Source organism: Rhinolophus ferrumequinum, chromosome 21, assembly GCF_004115265.2.
Source record: "Rhinolophus ferrumequinum isolate MPI-CBG mRhiFer1 chromosome 21, mRhiFer1_v1.p, whole genome shotgun sequence".
Taxonomy (NCBI): domain Eukaryota; kingdom Metazoa; phylum Chordata; class Mammalia; order Chiroptera; family Rhinolophidae; genus Rhinolophus; species Rhinolophus ferrumequinum.
In genome coordinates, this window is record NC_046304.1 from 12,204,557 (window position 1) to 12,220,941 (window position 16,385).

Consider the following 16,385-nt stretch of genomic DNA (forward strand, 5'->3'; position numbering starts at 1 on the left):
TGGCCCATGCGGGGATCCAACTGGCAACCTTGGTGTTGTCAGCGCCACGCTCTAACCAACTGAGCTAACCGGCCACCCCTAGCGCTGTAGGAGCTTGATGGCTGAGGTCCCAGAGGAATATCAGATACTGGAGACTCACAATTGAGCAAGAGCAGAGAATAAGGTTCCTCTGGACACAGCTGTGCAATGATGGAGATATCAACAGTTCTGTAAAATGCAGATACAGGAAGTGAAAGGGGTGTGGGGCTAAAAAGAAACAACAGAATGCACCTCTGATCCCTTCTGGGAAAGCTCCCCTCCCCCAGTTGTAAAAATGAGGAAGCCACGAAGCTCAAAAAAAGCTGGAAAATGGAGACACACCCCAGAGGATGAGAGCAAAGTCGTTCTCATATCTAACTCCCCCAATCAAAAATCTCTGCCTGTGTTCCGATTATTTACTGCCCCAAGTTGAGGAAATAAAAGATTCCCGGTTATAGATCTCTGGGCTTTCAGACACGAAGACCAACAGGACTCCGTCACTTATGTGACTCCTCCCTTGGTCACCTCTACTCCACACTCCAAGATTTAGTTTCTTCCAACTCTGCTCATTGCTGCACAACGAACCCAAGAATCACAGCCTTCAGAATTTGCACAGGTACCAGGCCTGGGGATGCAGGTGAGACCAAGGAGACAGGGAGAGAGTTAAATAAAGCAGGGAGAGGGGAGTGTGGGTCTCAGGTTGGACTGAATGGGAAGAGATATAAGGTGGCAGCTTGAAGATTTAATGACCGAGTCGAGGTTTTAGACTCTAGTCCCTTCGCTGGATTCGGGTTGAAGTATGGTAGCCAATATTCAGTCACAAACTGAGGCTCAAACTCAGCTCCATCTCCAGCCCAATTCCAGCCCTAACTTCAGATCCCAGCCCAGCCACAGCCCTAACTCCATTACGAACCCCAGTTCCTCTTTAACTCCCAACCACAGCTTCAACTCCAGAGTCAACCTGAATCTTAACATCAGCTCCCACCCAAAGCTGAACCTCAACCCTCTTCTATTTCCAACTTCAGCTCCAGGCTTAGGCCCCACTCCCTCCACGGCATCAACATGAGTACTGACCCCAGTCCTAGCGGGAGACACCCTCAATTTCAGCCCCAATGTTAGACCCCGTCCTAGCAATGCATTTAATTCCACCTTTACGTGTACCTCCAATCCCATCCTCAGCTGTTTCCAGCCCAAAGTCCAATCTTGAACCCCCTTCTCACCCCAGCTGTGAACCCAGGCCCATTCCCATTCTTTGCCAAAGCCCTGGGCTCATTCTAAACCTGAACCTCAACTCTTCCCTCAACTCCAGCCCTGACCTCAGCTCCAATCTAGTCCCAGCCTCCCTGGTGCCCCAGCTCCAGCCCCAGCCTGTCTCTGGCGCTGCCTCCATTTCAGCTCTGACGGCCTCAGAGTTTAGTCCAAGCATGTCAGTGAAGTATGAAAACTTCCAGTCGGTGGAGAGTGACAAGAAGAGCTGGTGGCTTAGAAATGGTAAGAGGAAAGGAGCAGTGGTATCTCCTAAAATATTCTCTTAATATGTTTGTAATGATTTCTGCTCTCATGTCATTTATGTACCTCTGCCATGTGTACTGGTGGGGTCCCCCACTCTGAGGGTGTCAGGCCCTAGCCCCTGATAGCTCCAGTATGAAGAGGATTCAAGGTCCTCAGAAAGACAGGGACAGGGAGGGCCACAGTGGGCCTGGCCTGTACTCTGGGCGAGGACTTGACTTTTAACTGATGGGAGAGTGAATAGTTGTGTTTGGAAGGGAAACATTTGCTAACCTGACAATACTAATGAGTGTGAGGCTGCTGAGGGCCTGGCTGCCAGAATTCACTTGTGCTCTCCTGTCCCCTCTCCCAGCCCTGATGATAGGACCTTACATGTCACCATCATGCCTCGTCTGTGTGTTCTTGTATGCGTGTGTCCCCAGGAGTGTGAGGGGCACGTGTGACTGAGAACTTGGGCTGTTCCTTGAGCGGTCAGAGGCCTGGCATCCCCTGGCCCACAATCCTCCTCGTCCAGCCTCCCCCAGGCTTTACCTGCACCATCCTCCATCCCTGACGGGTCCCTGGGGCCCTCTCCTCCTCCCCTGTCTCTCTCATGTCCTGGGTCTCCTTGTCCTGACCTCTTCTCCTCCTGCAGGGCTGTCCTGCCCCCAGCCCTTCCTGCAGAATCTCTGCTCTGGAGCCCGCCCACTCCTGTTCTGCCTGGGCCTCAGCCTCCTCCTGCTGATCGGCATCTGCGTGATCGGATCCCAAAGTGAGAGTCACAGAGTCGCAGGGATGCGGGCAATAGTGGGGTACAATGAGGTGGGCACCAATGGCTGTCGTGATGGATAAGGATGGCTGCTGGCTCTGCCACTTATTTGTGGGTAAGGTAGTCAAACTCCATAACCCCTCTAAGCCTGAGTCTCCTCATCTGAGGTCGTGGATAACAATAGTGCCTGTCCCTTTGGATTGGGTGGCTGTGAGGACCCTGTGAGACAATGTATGTCTGGTGCCCTGCTCAGTGCTGGCACAGAGAGGGCCTGATGACTCTCAGCACTGATTGTCTCATCCGCTTGACCAGATTCCAAGTTTCAGAGGGAGCTGGTGACTCTGAGAACAAACTTCAGTAATGTCACTTCGAACACCGTGGCTGAGCTCCAGGCCCTGCACTCCCAGGGTGAGCCTGGCTGGAAGGGGCTCTGGCCTGGGATGGGTTGTGGTGTGGGAGGTGTGGGACCTGACTCCCCAGCTCTGGGTGCCATGTCCTCCAGATGGCAGTTTGCAAGAAACCATAACATCTCTGAAAAGCGAGGTGGGAAACCATGAGCAGGAACTGCAAGCAGGTGAGAGACCCTCCAGGAGTGTGTGTGCAAGGGGGGTGGGGGCAGGCTCTCAGAGCACAGGTATGGTGGGAGCAGCCTGTGGTGCTGAGTGCCCTCCCCTCCAGCCCGCAGCTTGAAGGACAAGGTGGTTTCTCTGGAGAGTAAACTGGAGAAAGAGCAGGAGGAGCTCAAAAAAGGTCAGGCTCCTTCTCCCCTCCACCTGGGCATGAAGTGGAGGGTGGGCATGGAGGGGATGAGGTTGGACCCTCTGCACTGTCCCCACTGCTCATCTGTGTGTCCCAGATTATTCCGAAATGGTCCTGCGAGTCCAGCAGCTGGCCAAAGACCTGATCTCCCTGAATTGCCACATGGCTGCTCTCAAGAGCAATGGTGAGGGGTGTGTGGGGGAGTGCTTGGCCCCATTTTCTGCCCACATCCCACTGGGCAGCATCTCAGACCCTCCCCCACCCTGGCCCCTCAGACACTCAAAATACCTGCTGTCCCCTTAACTGGGTGGAGCATGAAGGCAGCTGCTACTGGTTCTCTCGTACGGGGAAGCCCTGGAAGGAGGCTGAGAAGTACTGCCAGCTGGAGAATGGGCATCTGGTTGTCATTAACTCGAGGGAGGAACAGGTGAGTTCTCTGGAGGGTTGTCTGAGAGGCTAGCTGGTCTATGGAGAGTTCACCACCCTCTTCTTCTCTCCCTAGAAATTTGTTGAGCAACACACATCCTCTATGAACACCTGGGTGGGTCTCTCTGACCTAACAGGGTCCTGGAAATGGGTGGATGGAACCAACTATGAGACAGGCTTCAAGTGAGTGTGTGCACGCTGCACTGTCCCTTCAGCTTGGGCCCTGCTGTGCCAGCCATGCGAGACCCAGGGCGCAAGGGGTTCCTTGGGCTTGGCTGAGGGTCTGGCTTCCTGGGGCTCACATCTGTCTGGTCTCCTTAGGAACTGGAGTCCACAACAGCCAGATGACTGGTATGGGCACGGGCTTGGGGGAGGCGAGGACTGTGCCCATTTCACAGATGATGGCCGCTGGAATGATAACGTCTGCCAGAGGCCCTACCGCTGGGTCTGTGAGACAGAGCTGAACAGGGCCAGCTAGGAGCCTCCTCTCCCCTAATTTATTTCCTCAAAGCATTATTTGCTGAAGCAGTCTGAATTGGGGATCCTCCTATCTGCTGGCCTCCTGCAGCTTCTCAGGGATTTTCATCTAGGACTTGAAGGGAAGGTGAAAGGATGGCGCCTGAAGAATGTAAAATGATGTTTGGAGGGGTGGGGATATTGGAATCCATGCCTCTTTCTGCAGTTTTTTAAAGTAAAAGGGAGAGAAATATACTAAACATTCTGAGTTGTCTGGTTATTGGGGATTAGAAATGAGGAGTGGCTGCAGTACAGGAAGCCTTGGGTGGGCAGTGGGGATACTGGGAGAACTGTATCGGTCAGGTGGAGGGATTCATTATTTATAGGCATGTGATTTAGTGCCAGTCACTCTGCTCTCTGAGTCTCAGCTGGAAAATAGTGTTGTTACTGGGGCCATCCTACCTCCAGCAACCCCCTCAGGAACAGAAGCACCCGAATGTGTTGAGTGCTTCAAAAGCTTCAAATGAAACTCCTTGATGTCTGTTGCATGCATTACGGTGAACAGAAGCAGCATCCACAGGTAGCAAATACAACGCATCAAAACTGAGCCTCAACTAAGAGTCACCAAACGCATGAGGAAAACCAGTTCCATGGAAGGAAGACCCCAGATAAATAGAATCCACAATCCAGGATGGGAGTTAACAGGACAAACAGATCGAGACTTTACTGACAATTAATGGGATTATCAACAAAAAATCAACTAAGTATTAGCCACAAATAAGAGCCCAACTAAACCTAAAAAGGAGCAATGCTCTAATCCCAATAAAACACAATTAGAAACCCTCAGTTTTTCCTCACATGGTGCTTACCTTTCTCTGTCTGACGTATTTCACTTAACATGATGTTCTCTAGGTCCATCCATGTTCTTGCAAATGGTAAGATTTCTTCTTTATGGCTGCGTAATACTCCATTGTATAAATGTACCACAGTTTCTTGATCCAGTCATCTACCGATGGGCATTTTGGTTGTTTCCATGTCTTAGCTATTGTGTACAGTGCTAAAAAAAAAAAAAAAGGAATGCATTTTCAAATATATCATCAAAAAAAAAAAAATAGCTTCCTGACATCCCTCCCAACTAAATCAGAACCCATGGGAATAGGACCCAGAAATCTGCAGTTTTACAAACTTTCTAGGTGTTTTCAAAACAGTAATATATATATATATGTATTTACAAGTTTACAGTACTTAAGAGACAATATACAGTAGACCTCGAAAGCATAAGAACTGAAGCCAGGCTACCTGGATTCAAATCTCTACTGTGCCACTCACTATTTCTGTGATTTGAACTTAAGTTCTCTGTGGCTCAGTTTCCACAGATACATTATTTAACGGATTTAGTGGGCATCTGTCTGTTCATGGTTATAGTACTGCTCGATGGATTTATTTTCCACATTTATAGGGGAAGCCAAAGGACGAATGATCTAAAGGAGAGACAAAATAATTAATTAGGAGAGACAAAATAATTAATGTTACACTTTGGAAGTGTTGCATTTGAATATTAATTTGATATTCTATTAACTCAATCAAAACAAGCAATAACAAAAACAATAAATGCTGGCACATTGTGAAAAACTTGATTTTGAAAATAAAAGGAAATGTTCTGTTCCCTTCAAAAAAAAAAAAAAAAAAACCACAATTAGACATGAACACCAAAGTAGAACCAAAAACCATCTATAAGACATATACATTTCTTGCCATCTAGATAACTTTAACAGAAAATCGAAGTAAAGTGAAGTGAATTAGAAATCAACAAGGAGGATACTACATACTGTGGTTATGGAATGGTCTAAAGCAGTTACCAGGGAGAAATGTATATAGGCTTTAGCACATTTATTTAAAAAAAAAAAAAAACACCAAAAGCAAAAGCCTCAATTGAAATAAGCTCAATTTTAACTCAAGAAACTTGAAAAAGAATAACAAAATAAACCCCCAAAGTAGAAGGAAGGAATTTATGTTTAAAAAAGTAATAATTAATGAACTAGAATATAAAAATGTAGATATGACCAATAAAAGAAAAATATGATTCTTAGAAAAGGTAAATAAAATAAAGAAATATGAAGAAAAAAAGGTATCACAGCACATAACTTTGAAGGAGAAAGGTTAGAGAAGTACAAACATAAAGGATATAATTATATAGCATTTCTAGATTTGAAACAGCAGAGTAAAGAAAGTGTTTTCCCCACCATCGTTGTAATTTTTAGGTTTCTCTCTTAGAAACAGGGCTTACAACTTCTAAATTTATTAAGGGAAAAGAAATTTAATCTAAAGGAAGGCAGGAAAGGTGATAAAAAGAAGCAAAACAGGTAGACAAGAAAAAGCAGAAAATAAAAGTTGAGTTCTAAATCCAAATATGTTGCTGATTATGTTAAAATGAAAAAGACTAATTATCTTGTTAAAAGACAAGAACTTCCAGACAGAATGAAAAATAGAGGCCCAGTCACATGTGCAAGAGGCATATCTAAAACAGAGACGTTGAAAGTAAAAGCGTGAAGAAGATATGTTAGGCAAATTCTAACCAAAATAATTATCACATAAAATACAGTTTAAAAGAAATGTTATCAGTGATAAAAGAGTCACTTTCTAATGATAAAAGGTTTAATTTGATAGGAAGCTACACAAGTATTAAATATATGTGCACTGAATAAGATGGTCACGAAATATATAAAACAAAAATTTGGAAGTACAAGAAAAAATAGACAAAGCTATATTCGTAGTAGGAGAGTGTAACACATCTCTCTCAGTGATTGATAGATTAAGCACACAGAAAAATCACTAAATAAACAGATGTTTTGACTCCGATGGAAACTCGATGGCAAGGAGAAATTTGATGCAGTCATACAGCTATGCTTCCAAAACAACTGCATGTGGAAGGACAAATGGAAGGCATCTAGTACAGAAGGAGCACAGAAATGAAGATATAAATAGGAAACCTATTAGAGAAGCATCAAAAGATATAAACAGGCATTTCACAGAAGAACTCTTGTGGTCTAATATGCTTATGAAGACATGCTTATAGTCACTAATAACGAGAGAAATCCAACTTAAAACATCAATGAGCCATCTCTTTACACCCATCTGATTGACAAAAATTGGAGACGAAGTCAAGTGCTGGCAAGGATGTGGGGGCAATGAGAATCTTATACCTGCTGGTGGGAAGGTAAAGTGGAATAGCCATTCTGCAAGGTTTTTAGTGGACATAAAAATGCATATATGCCAAGATTCCTGTGATCTTAATTCTGGGTATACATACAAAGAAATTCTCTCACTGCGAAGATGTTCATGGCAGTGCTGTTTGGGAAGCAGGAAATGGAGGTAACCTAGATGCTTGCTGATAGCAGAATGTGGTGAGTGTGCCTGATGGACTACTATCCAGCATTTAGAAACAGTGACTGTGGTGCAGCCGGTATGAAAAAATAGCATAGGGGGTCCTCAGAAATGAAAACTAGACCTACCAGCAATCCCACTTCTGCGTGTATATCCAAAGGAAATGAAATCAGTATCTTGAAGATAACTGCACCTCCACGTTCACTGCAGCATTATTCACAATAGCCTAGATATGGAAACAACCTAAATGTCCACCATCAGGTGAATGGATAAAGAAAATGTAAATATGTATGTATGTACACACAATGAAATATTATTCAGCCATAAAAAGATGGAAATCCCACCATTTGCAACAACATGGATAAACCTGGAGGACACTATGCTGAGAGAAAGGCAAATACTGCATAATGTCACTTATATGTGGAATCTAAAAAAGTCAAAATCATAGAAACAGAGAGCTTGGGGATGAGGGAAATGGAGAGCAGCTGGTTAAAGAGTACAAAGTTTCAGTTATGCAAGATGAATATTCTAGGTATCTAATGTACAGCATGGTGATTAGAGTTAATAATACTGCATTGTGTACTTGAAATTTGCTAAGAGAGGAGATCTTAAGTGTTCTCACCACACACAAAAAGGGTAACAATGTGAGGTAATGAATGTGTTAATTAATTTGATGTGGGAATCATTTTATAATTTTTATGTATAGCAGATCACATTCTATGCCTTAAAAATCACATTGTGTAACCTGAATATATACAATTTTTGGTTTTCAATCATACTTCAGTAAAGCTGGAAAAAACAATTAAAGCATGTTGCACAGAAGAAAACCCAGTGACTATATGTACACAAAGCAATATGGAGAGACCTAAAATCAACATTGAATGAAAAAAAAAACACAGAATGCAGTCTAAAACACAATATCATTGATAAAAATCAATAGCCTACAATAGCAGCACATAGTTTTCATGGATCCATACGATTTCAAGGACATGTGAAATCAATTCAAGTGGTTGCTTAAGGAAGGGAGGAGAATAGGAGCTGCAACCAGCATAGAGGGGAAACATCAAAATGAGAGAAGAACCTTGAACAGACTGAAGCTGAGAACATGCCTCAAACTGAGGAATGGGAGAAAGTCAAACCTCACCTGTGGCCCAGAAGGAAAAATGTCTGTGTACAACTCAGCCTCCGTATGCCAGGATCCTTAATGGGAAGCACTGAGAAACAGTCCATGGGGGACAGACCCAGATAAGGAAGTGAATCATCACCTGGACTACTTCTGGAGGTCGACCCAGAATGAAAAATTAGAATAAAAAATATTAGAAAGGAGAAGGCCAATTAAAAACGATTTGCAGGCACCAGTTATCTCCATTGTGATGCAGTGGTGGCTGCACATGTGTGAAAGTGTTTTGTCAGTGACCCTTGAACTGGAATCTGATTAAACTTTTAGCACTACCAGTGTATAGGAAATTCAGTGGGGAGGAGAACATGCACACAGGTTGGCATTCCTTCAGATCTAGAAGGTGGGAGATGTTACAAAACCAATTTTTGGTGTATTTAAAAGAGAGAGAGAGAAGACGAAGAAAAAAAGAAGAAAGGGAAATTTTTGTAGATTAAAAGAGGCTTAAGAGATATACCCAGTACGTGCAATGTGGAGACTTTGGATCCTGATTTCAACAAACTAATTATAAAAAGACATTATGGGAACATCAGGTAAATTTGAATGTTAACTGGATAAGGCATTATTGTCAGTTATTTTTGGTGTGATAATAGCATTGGGGTTAACTTCAAAATAAAAGGCTCTATTTTAGAGATACATGCTGAAATGTTTACAGGTGAGATGATACGTCTGGGATTTGCTCTGGAATGATTCAGCAGAGTGCGGTGGGGGAGGTGGGGTGGATATAGAGGAAACAAACTGGTCACATGTTGATAACTATTGAAGCATGTGATTGAGTATGTGCATGTTCATTATACTATTCTCTCAACTTTTGTACATATTTTGTTTCCTAGAGCTGAAACAGAAACCACAGAGCCTAAAAATATGAATTAACTAAAATATAGGACAGAATAGATTTTTTACAAGTACGGTGCGGGGAAGTAATATTTTGCTTCTACAGAAATGATTGATAGATTTGACTTCACTAAAATTAGAAACAAGCAATAGAATTGGATGAAATATTTTCCACATCTATAACCAGTAATTAAAACCTAGAAAATAATAATAATAATTTTTTTTAAATGTACAAAATAACAAGAGGAGCAGGTGAAGGACTAGAGCACATCTGGGAGGCTGGCTGGTTTATGGAGAAGTCACCACACTGCTCCTGTCTCCCCAGAAATTTCTCCAGCACCACATGTCTCCTGTGAACACCTGGTAAAGCCTCACCAACCAAAATAGGATGGATAGATGAACAGACTATGAGAACAGCTTCAAGTGACTATATCTTGGTCTTCCTCCTTCAGCTCTGCTCCTTGAGAATCTGATCCACAGTCCCATCTCCCCAGACCTGGATTCTGTTCCTTCTGACCTTCCTAGCTGGCTGTTGTCCTCTCCCCTCAGGAACTGGAAGCCAGGCCAGCCAGATGACTGGCATGGACACGGGCTGGGTGGAGGCGAGGACTGTGCCCACTACCTCTCTGATGGCAGGTGGAATGATGACATCTGCCAGAGGCCCTACCGCTGGGTCTGTGAGACCAGCCTGGGCAAGGCTGGGTAGGACATCTCAGAGCTGCTTCCCGTTGACTACTCAGCCATGGAAACAGCAGGGGTGGCAGAGGGGGATCGTTCCCCAGACACCACTAGCAAGACCTCTGTGGGAGAGGAATAAGCCCTGGGATATTGTACTTCCATCATTTTGAATTTTTTTCTCCTTAACTTTCAAATGACTGCATAGAGTTCCTAAGTGTTTCTTTTTAATTCAATGTCAGCTTTATTGAGGTATAATTGACATGTAAAATTGTAAGACATTCAAAGTGTACAATGTGGTGATTTGATATATGTATACATCGTAAAAGGATTCCATCCATCTAGCTAGTTCATCCTTACATAATCTTACATATTTATCTTTTGTGTGTGTGTGTGCTAGCACTTAAATTCTACTCTCTTATCAAATTTTAGTTACACTACATTGTTATCATGCTATCACCATGTTTTACATTAGATCCTTGGAACTTATTCATCTTATAACTGAGAATTTATACCTTTTTACCAATCTCTCTCTATTTTCCCCACCTCCAGCCCTGGGCAACCACTTTCTACTCATGTTTCTATGACTCTGACTTTTTTTGTTTTATTTTGTTTTGTTTTTTAATTTCCACATATAAGTGATGCCACACAGTATTTGTCTTTCTCTGTCTGGCTTATTTCACTTGGTGTAATGCCCTTAAGGTCCACCCATGTTGAAAACGGCAGGATTTCCTTTCAATATTGAATAAAATTCCGTTGTCCATATATACCGCATCTTCTTTACCCATTCATCCATTGATGAATACTTAGGTTGTTCCCATATCTTGGCTATTGTGAACAATGATGCAATGAACATGGGAGTGCAGATATCTCTTGAATATCCTATTTTCACTTCCTTTGGGTAAATAACCAGAAGTGGGATTGCGAGATCATATGGTAGTTCTATTTTTAATATTTGGAGGAACCTCCATATTGTTATCCAGAGTCACCCAAATGTCAGACACATAGTATTTGAGCAGCAATTTACATTCCCATCAATATAGTATAAGGATCCTTTTTCTCCATCACTTCACCAACCTAAGTTTTTTTAACCTTAACAATCAAATTTATTGAGGTATAATAAGATGATAAAATGCACTCATTTAAAGAGTAGACGTGACTTTTGACAAATATACATACCTAGGTAACTATTATTTCAATCAAGATATAGAACATTTCCATCACTCTCAAAAGTTCCCTGGTTCCCCTTTGCCGTCAAACCCATTTCCTTGTCCCCAGGCTGCTAATGATTGCTTTCTTTAACTAGTGGTTAGTTTTGCCTATTCTAGAGTTTTATATCAATGAAATCACGCATTATATACTCTTTTATGAAACCACATGTATTTCTTATTGCCTGATCTTTGGCACCCTGAAAATAACAGAATGAAGAAGCTAGGTGAGACCTTGGAAATTCCCATGTTACTGAAAAAAGAGTGTTTTCTTTCAATAGATTGAATCCCACTCTATTCTGTCACTTAAAAACTGCATAAACAGTGTGATAAGGAAAAAGCAATTATTAACTTCTTTGAAGATCCCAGAGTTGTTGGGAAAAGTAGATAAGATCCCCGGATGTATTGGTTAGCTGTTGCTGTTTAACAAACTACCTCCGAATGAGCAGTGGCTTAAAACAACAAGCATCTATTATTATAGTTCTTGGGTCTGTAGGTCACCTACCTGGCTTTTTTGGTCTGGCCAGGCTTGGCTCATCTAAGCTAGGCTCGGTCATGCATTTGTGGTCAGTTGGTGGCTTGGCTGGGAGCTGGCTGGTCTAGGATAGCCTCACTGCCATGTCTGACATTTTGCTGGCTACGGGCGGGGACAATGGGGATGACTCGGCCATATTAGGAGCGCACATAGTATGTGGGCAGGGTTCCAAGAAAGTAACTGGGAGAGTGCAAGGACTCTTAGTTTTGGAACTGAAGTGTCACTTCTGCTGCATTTTATCAAGCAAAGTAGATCACAAGGCAGCCCCGATTCAAGGAGCCAGGAAACAGACTCCACCTTTTGATGAGAGGAGCTACAAAGTCCTGCTGTGGAGAGAATGGATATAGGGAGGGGTGGAGATTGCCATGTTCTTCAATCGATCTAGTCTACCAGGGGAAGCGTCTCAGCTGTAAAGAAGCAGAATAGCTAGGGCTTCTCATTAAGCGAGGGCAGGATACATGCATTGCTGTGTGACTTGCACCCAGGTACCTGCCTGGAATATAAGAAGGTCTCAGTTAAGGTTAATTAAAAATAAAGAGGGAAGGTATGGGAAGGACAAAATTTACCTCCCGAGAGGCAGCAGCCCTTCACTTGTCCCTGCCTGGCAGCATCCCATGAAAATCATCAGACTGGAGCAGAGAGAGGTTTTCGTGGGAAGTGCTCTGAGGGCACCTGGACTGATGGGGTCCGGAGGGCACTGCCCAGTGTGCCAGAGATTCCATCAAGAGCAGTGGCACCCAGCTGATTCTGTGGGCACCAAATACTGGGCACTACTTTAGCCAAGGGCACAGAACGCAAAAACAATGCCTGTAATATTCCAAATCAGTAAGTGCAAGTTCATTTCCCTCATCAGTTTATGCAGGGTTACTTAATTCATTCTTGGTCGGCTGCATGTTGGATCAACATTCAGATTTCATGATGTTCTGTGTGTCTAGACTGGAATAGTCCTGGAAATCCTCCCTCAGTCTGATAATAGAACTGATGCTTTTCTAAGCAATGTCTGCTCAGACCCATACTCATGAGTCTGTTCCTTGAAATAATAGTATTTAAAAATACTTGGTACAATGCCTTTCATGAGGCTTTCAGACTATCTTTCTTTGTTGAAGACACCTTTATTTGTTTGTTTTCTTTGGTTTGTTTGTTTGTTTGTTCCTTTTTACCATGTAGCTTATAACAGAATCTTCAGGCAAGCGCCAGAAGGAAACACAAAACTTACATATTGACAATGCTGAATGGCTACAGCAAATTTATTACTATAACTAACAATACCATAATGGAGGAGAGTAATGTTATCTATGGAAGAGTAATACAGACTATCTTATGGGGATTTGATGGATGTTTCCTGTCAAACAAGAACAATTTATGGACCGTGAGGGCATTGACAAATCTCCAGACCTTCCAATGTATTGTATAGAGTGTACAATCTCTGAAATGTATTTATATTAGTAACATTTTGCCAATATGTAATTAACTTAGGTGTGACTGAGTTCCTCTTTTGATTGGACAGCTCTTCCCAAGTAGCTCTTAAAAGAGCATTGAAATATTTAAAAATATGGAGCACACAAAATAAACCTTTCTTCTTCTTCTTCTTCTCCTCCTCCTCCTCATCTTCCTCCTCCTCCTCCTCCTTCTCTTTCTCCTCCTCCTCCATCTTCTTCTTCTCTTTCTCCCTTTCCCTCTCTGTCTCCTTCTCCTTCTTTTTCTTCTTTTTCGTTAGCATCCCTCTTTTCTAAAGTAAAAGAAAAATCTATGTGGTTGTCCAGTAGCCTTCTGGAAACCCCAAAAATAGTTTAAGGTAAAAGACATCCTCAAAATTTTATTGTTCTGAATTAAACGTCTGATCTTGAGAAGGCAAAATGAATAGTTATCAGAGATATTGATCATTAGTTTAGGATAGTAGCATGAATGCCAGAAATAAGGAATGGTTGAAGCTTTTATAAGAGCGATAGTGCAATATTTGAAAAATACAAACAGCATAAAGTAACACAGTTGTAAGAAATCTTAACTCATTCAGCAGTGAGGAACTTTTGCTTGCTTGTTTAAATAATCAAGGACATAAAAAATTCAGCCTAGAGCACAAAAAGTTATGATGATGAGATATAGAATCCTTGCTCTCTGAGAAGACTATGTGGGTGATAGAGAATAAATTTTACTATTTCTTGTTTAGAGCAGACCTAACACTCTAAGAGCATTTTTTATTTGAATAGAGAGAAAACAATTTTAGCCTTTCATTAATGTAATATTAGGCAGGAATGTATTCTCATACTTTAATATATGTTATTAATAAACTCACCAAAATTAAACTGATGTTGCCAGAGTTAACACATTTCATTCCTTCTTTTCAGAGTCACTATTTACAGGGATTATGTATAGTCCAAGGAAATTAAATTTCATTTCTGCAAACTTTCTACCACTTTCTATATCCATTTAGATTTTGCCCTCTACTGTCATCTTGCAAGTTCTCGGAAAACTAAACCTTTTAGGGGGATAAACTACTTTCTCTCTCTCTCTCTCTCTCTCTCTTTTGATAAACAAAAATAACACATATTTTCTTGCATACACATTCCTAATTCTTTGTCATCATTGTTTCAGCATAGTCTCAACTACACTGATTAATAATAACTGTTAATCAAGGTAGTAAATTTCTCTTTCACATGGAAAGGTGGGAGGTAGGTCATTGAGAATTGTTGGTTACATATCAGGATCTAGAAATCTAACAAGGTTTCTAGGATCTAGAAATCTAACAAGGTTTCTAGATCACACAAGTACAAACCTGCAGCCACACACATTCCTTATACACTTTTATAAAGTGGCAAAGTGAATTTTTTTTAACATAACCAATGTCAAGAAATGTAAAGAGTCTGAGACTTTCTTTGAAGGGTCTGAAATTCTACCCTACTTGCAAGCTAATGAGCTAGTCTGCCATCATTGCATGGATGCTAGCACAAGATTTGACATCACTGAGTCAGACATTGAAGGACTTTATTACTCAGGATACAGCCAACAGCATGAGTGCCCTGTTTGTCTCAGATCCCCTGGTGTCCCAAGGCCAAGGGGCCTGGCCCAATGCTGCTCATTCGGTGGTTTACAACACAGCCGAGGGACCCTGAGTTTAGGGAATCCAAGTCTTTTATTAGAGTCAGCCTGACTGTCCTTAGTCCTGCAGGGAGACCTCATCTTTATTATACTGCACAGTCAACAAACCTGTTCCTTGCCCTGGAGGCAGACTCTGTTTCTATTTTCCAATGCTGTTTGCTATACAAATCTCCTTGAAAAGACAAGCTCGAATGCCAGCAGTGACTTTGCTCCTAAGATGTGCACAAATGCGAGAGACCCATGAAGAAATGTCTTCGTAAAACCTAAAGATAGAGTTCCTCTACAATTGATAGAAATAACAAATGTGTTAAAAATGGTTTTTGGTGATCAATATTTCCTAGTCCTATTTTACTTAGAAATTATCCAGGTGTCTGAAGATTGCCTACTAATTGATTTGATTAAGGTCTTAAAATTAAACTAAGGATCTTGAAAGTTATGTTTAAGCAAAGCATTGAACAGGACACCAAAAGGTAATTATGAAAGAGCAGTTTATTAGAAGCGAAAATACACTCCAAAGAGATAGGAGCAGGCCTGAGCAACAGAGTGGCTCAAAAGGCGCTGACTGGGGAGGACTTGGAGTTTTTCTTTTCTTTTCGATAGAATGGGCTATTCCTCTTTAGGTGTGGGGCCACTTGATTGGCACCTGTGATTGACAGGAGGCTATTACCTCATCTTTTTTAGACTGTTCACGTTCCTTCTCAGAATTCAGTCTGTTATAATGATATTAATAAGCTTCTGGGCATATGTATGATATTATAATGATGGTGTAATGAGGCTAAGGTGAGATGAAGGTCGTTGTAAACTTTACTGCGCAGGTGCGAGTGACCAGTCTAATCTAGTTAGGCATTTTGTCTCCTTTAGCTTCCTCATAGTGGTTGATGGTTATAGTGGTAAAAGAAAGGTTTGGGTGGAGAGGGAAGGTCTTCTGGGCGGTCGCTTTTCTTAGGCCATGTTAGACGTGTGGGAATGTTACCTGACATATTCGGGCATGTTGGAGACCAATTCCTGTCTCTAACTGCCGGTCTATGTCCCTCTTGAGAGATGTGATCCCCATATATCTCTATGGGAAGTTGAGTGACAGGCGATCTCTTCTGTATCTGCTTCCTGCTGAATATGGTCATTGTCTCTACCCATTGGGGATTTATGGAACTCTCGCTCTATCTGCTCTTTAGATGAGGGAAAGGGGTCTTGGGATCTGCCTAGAAGGCTGTGTTGACCTCTTTGCATGGGATGTACTGGAAGTCTTGCTGTGGCACCGTTTGTATCCCATCAGCCCCTAGATGAGGAGAGATAGATTTTGAAGAGTTAAAAGTGTTGGCCCAAGAAGCAGGACCCAAAGCTATCAACGCAAGTTGGCTGCGTGATAGAAAATCTGTTTAGCTTCATGGAGTCTGTGGCCTTCTTCTCCGTTTAACCGGTCATTCAGGTGGCATTGTTCACCCAGGAGATGGGCCCAGAACAGCCTGGAGCAGGGCCAGGGGACTTCCTATGATTCAGTCTAGGGATTATCTTCTGTTTAAGATTAAAAAGATGATTTGAAAGGTGATTAAGATCAGGAAC

General features: G+C 42.3%; 1 protein-coding gene and 1 non-coding gene across 2 annotated transcripts; one reads left to right on the plus strand and one right to left on the minus strand.

The window, feature by feature from the left end:
• TRNAV-GAC (transfer RNA valine (anticodon GAC)) lies at window positions 1-74 on the minus strand. The gene has a single exon. It is a non-coding gene; the product is annotated as a tRNA-Val (tRNA).
• Window positions 75-419: 345 nt separating this feature from the next.
• Window positions 420-4,158, plus strand: LOC117013524 (C-type lectin domain family 10 member A-like). Its single transcript, XM_033090772.1, has 10 exons — window positions 420-634; window positions 1,328-1,509; window positions 2,162-2,278; window positions 2,588-2,683; window positions 2,778-2,849; window positions 2,954-3,025; window positions 3,132-3,218; window positions 3,310-3,461; window positions 3,537-3,643; window positions 3,782-4,158. Exons 2-10 carry the CDS (start codon window positions 1,443-1,445, stop codon window positions 3,936-3,938), a joined length of 927 nt encoding a protein of 308 aa, XP_032946663.1. The 5' UTR covers window positions 420-634; window positions 1,328-1,442; the 3' UTR covers window positions 3,939-4,158.
• Window positions 4,159-16,385: the final 12,227 nt, after the last annotated feature.

Bases quoted from the DNA above. Each gene is read 5' to 3' on its own strand.
- LOC117013524 (XM_033090772.1), top strand. From the start codon at position 1,443: ATGTCAGTGAAGTATGAAAACTTCCAGTCGGTGGAGAGTGACAAGAAG. The intron at 2,279-2,587 runs GTGAGAGTCACA...CCGCTTGACCAG, and splicing joins CTGCGTGATCGGATCCCAAA to ATTCCAAGTTTCAGAGGGAG. The intron at 3,219-3,309 runs GTGAGGGGTGTG...CTGGCCCCTCAG, and splicing joins GGCTGCTCTCAAGAGCAATG to ACACTCAAAATACCTGCTGT.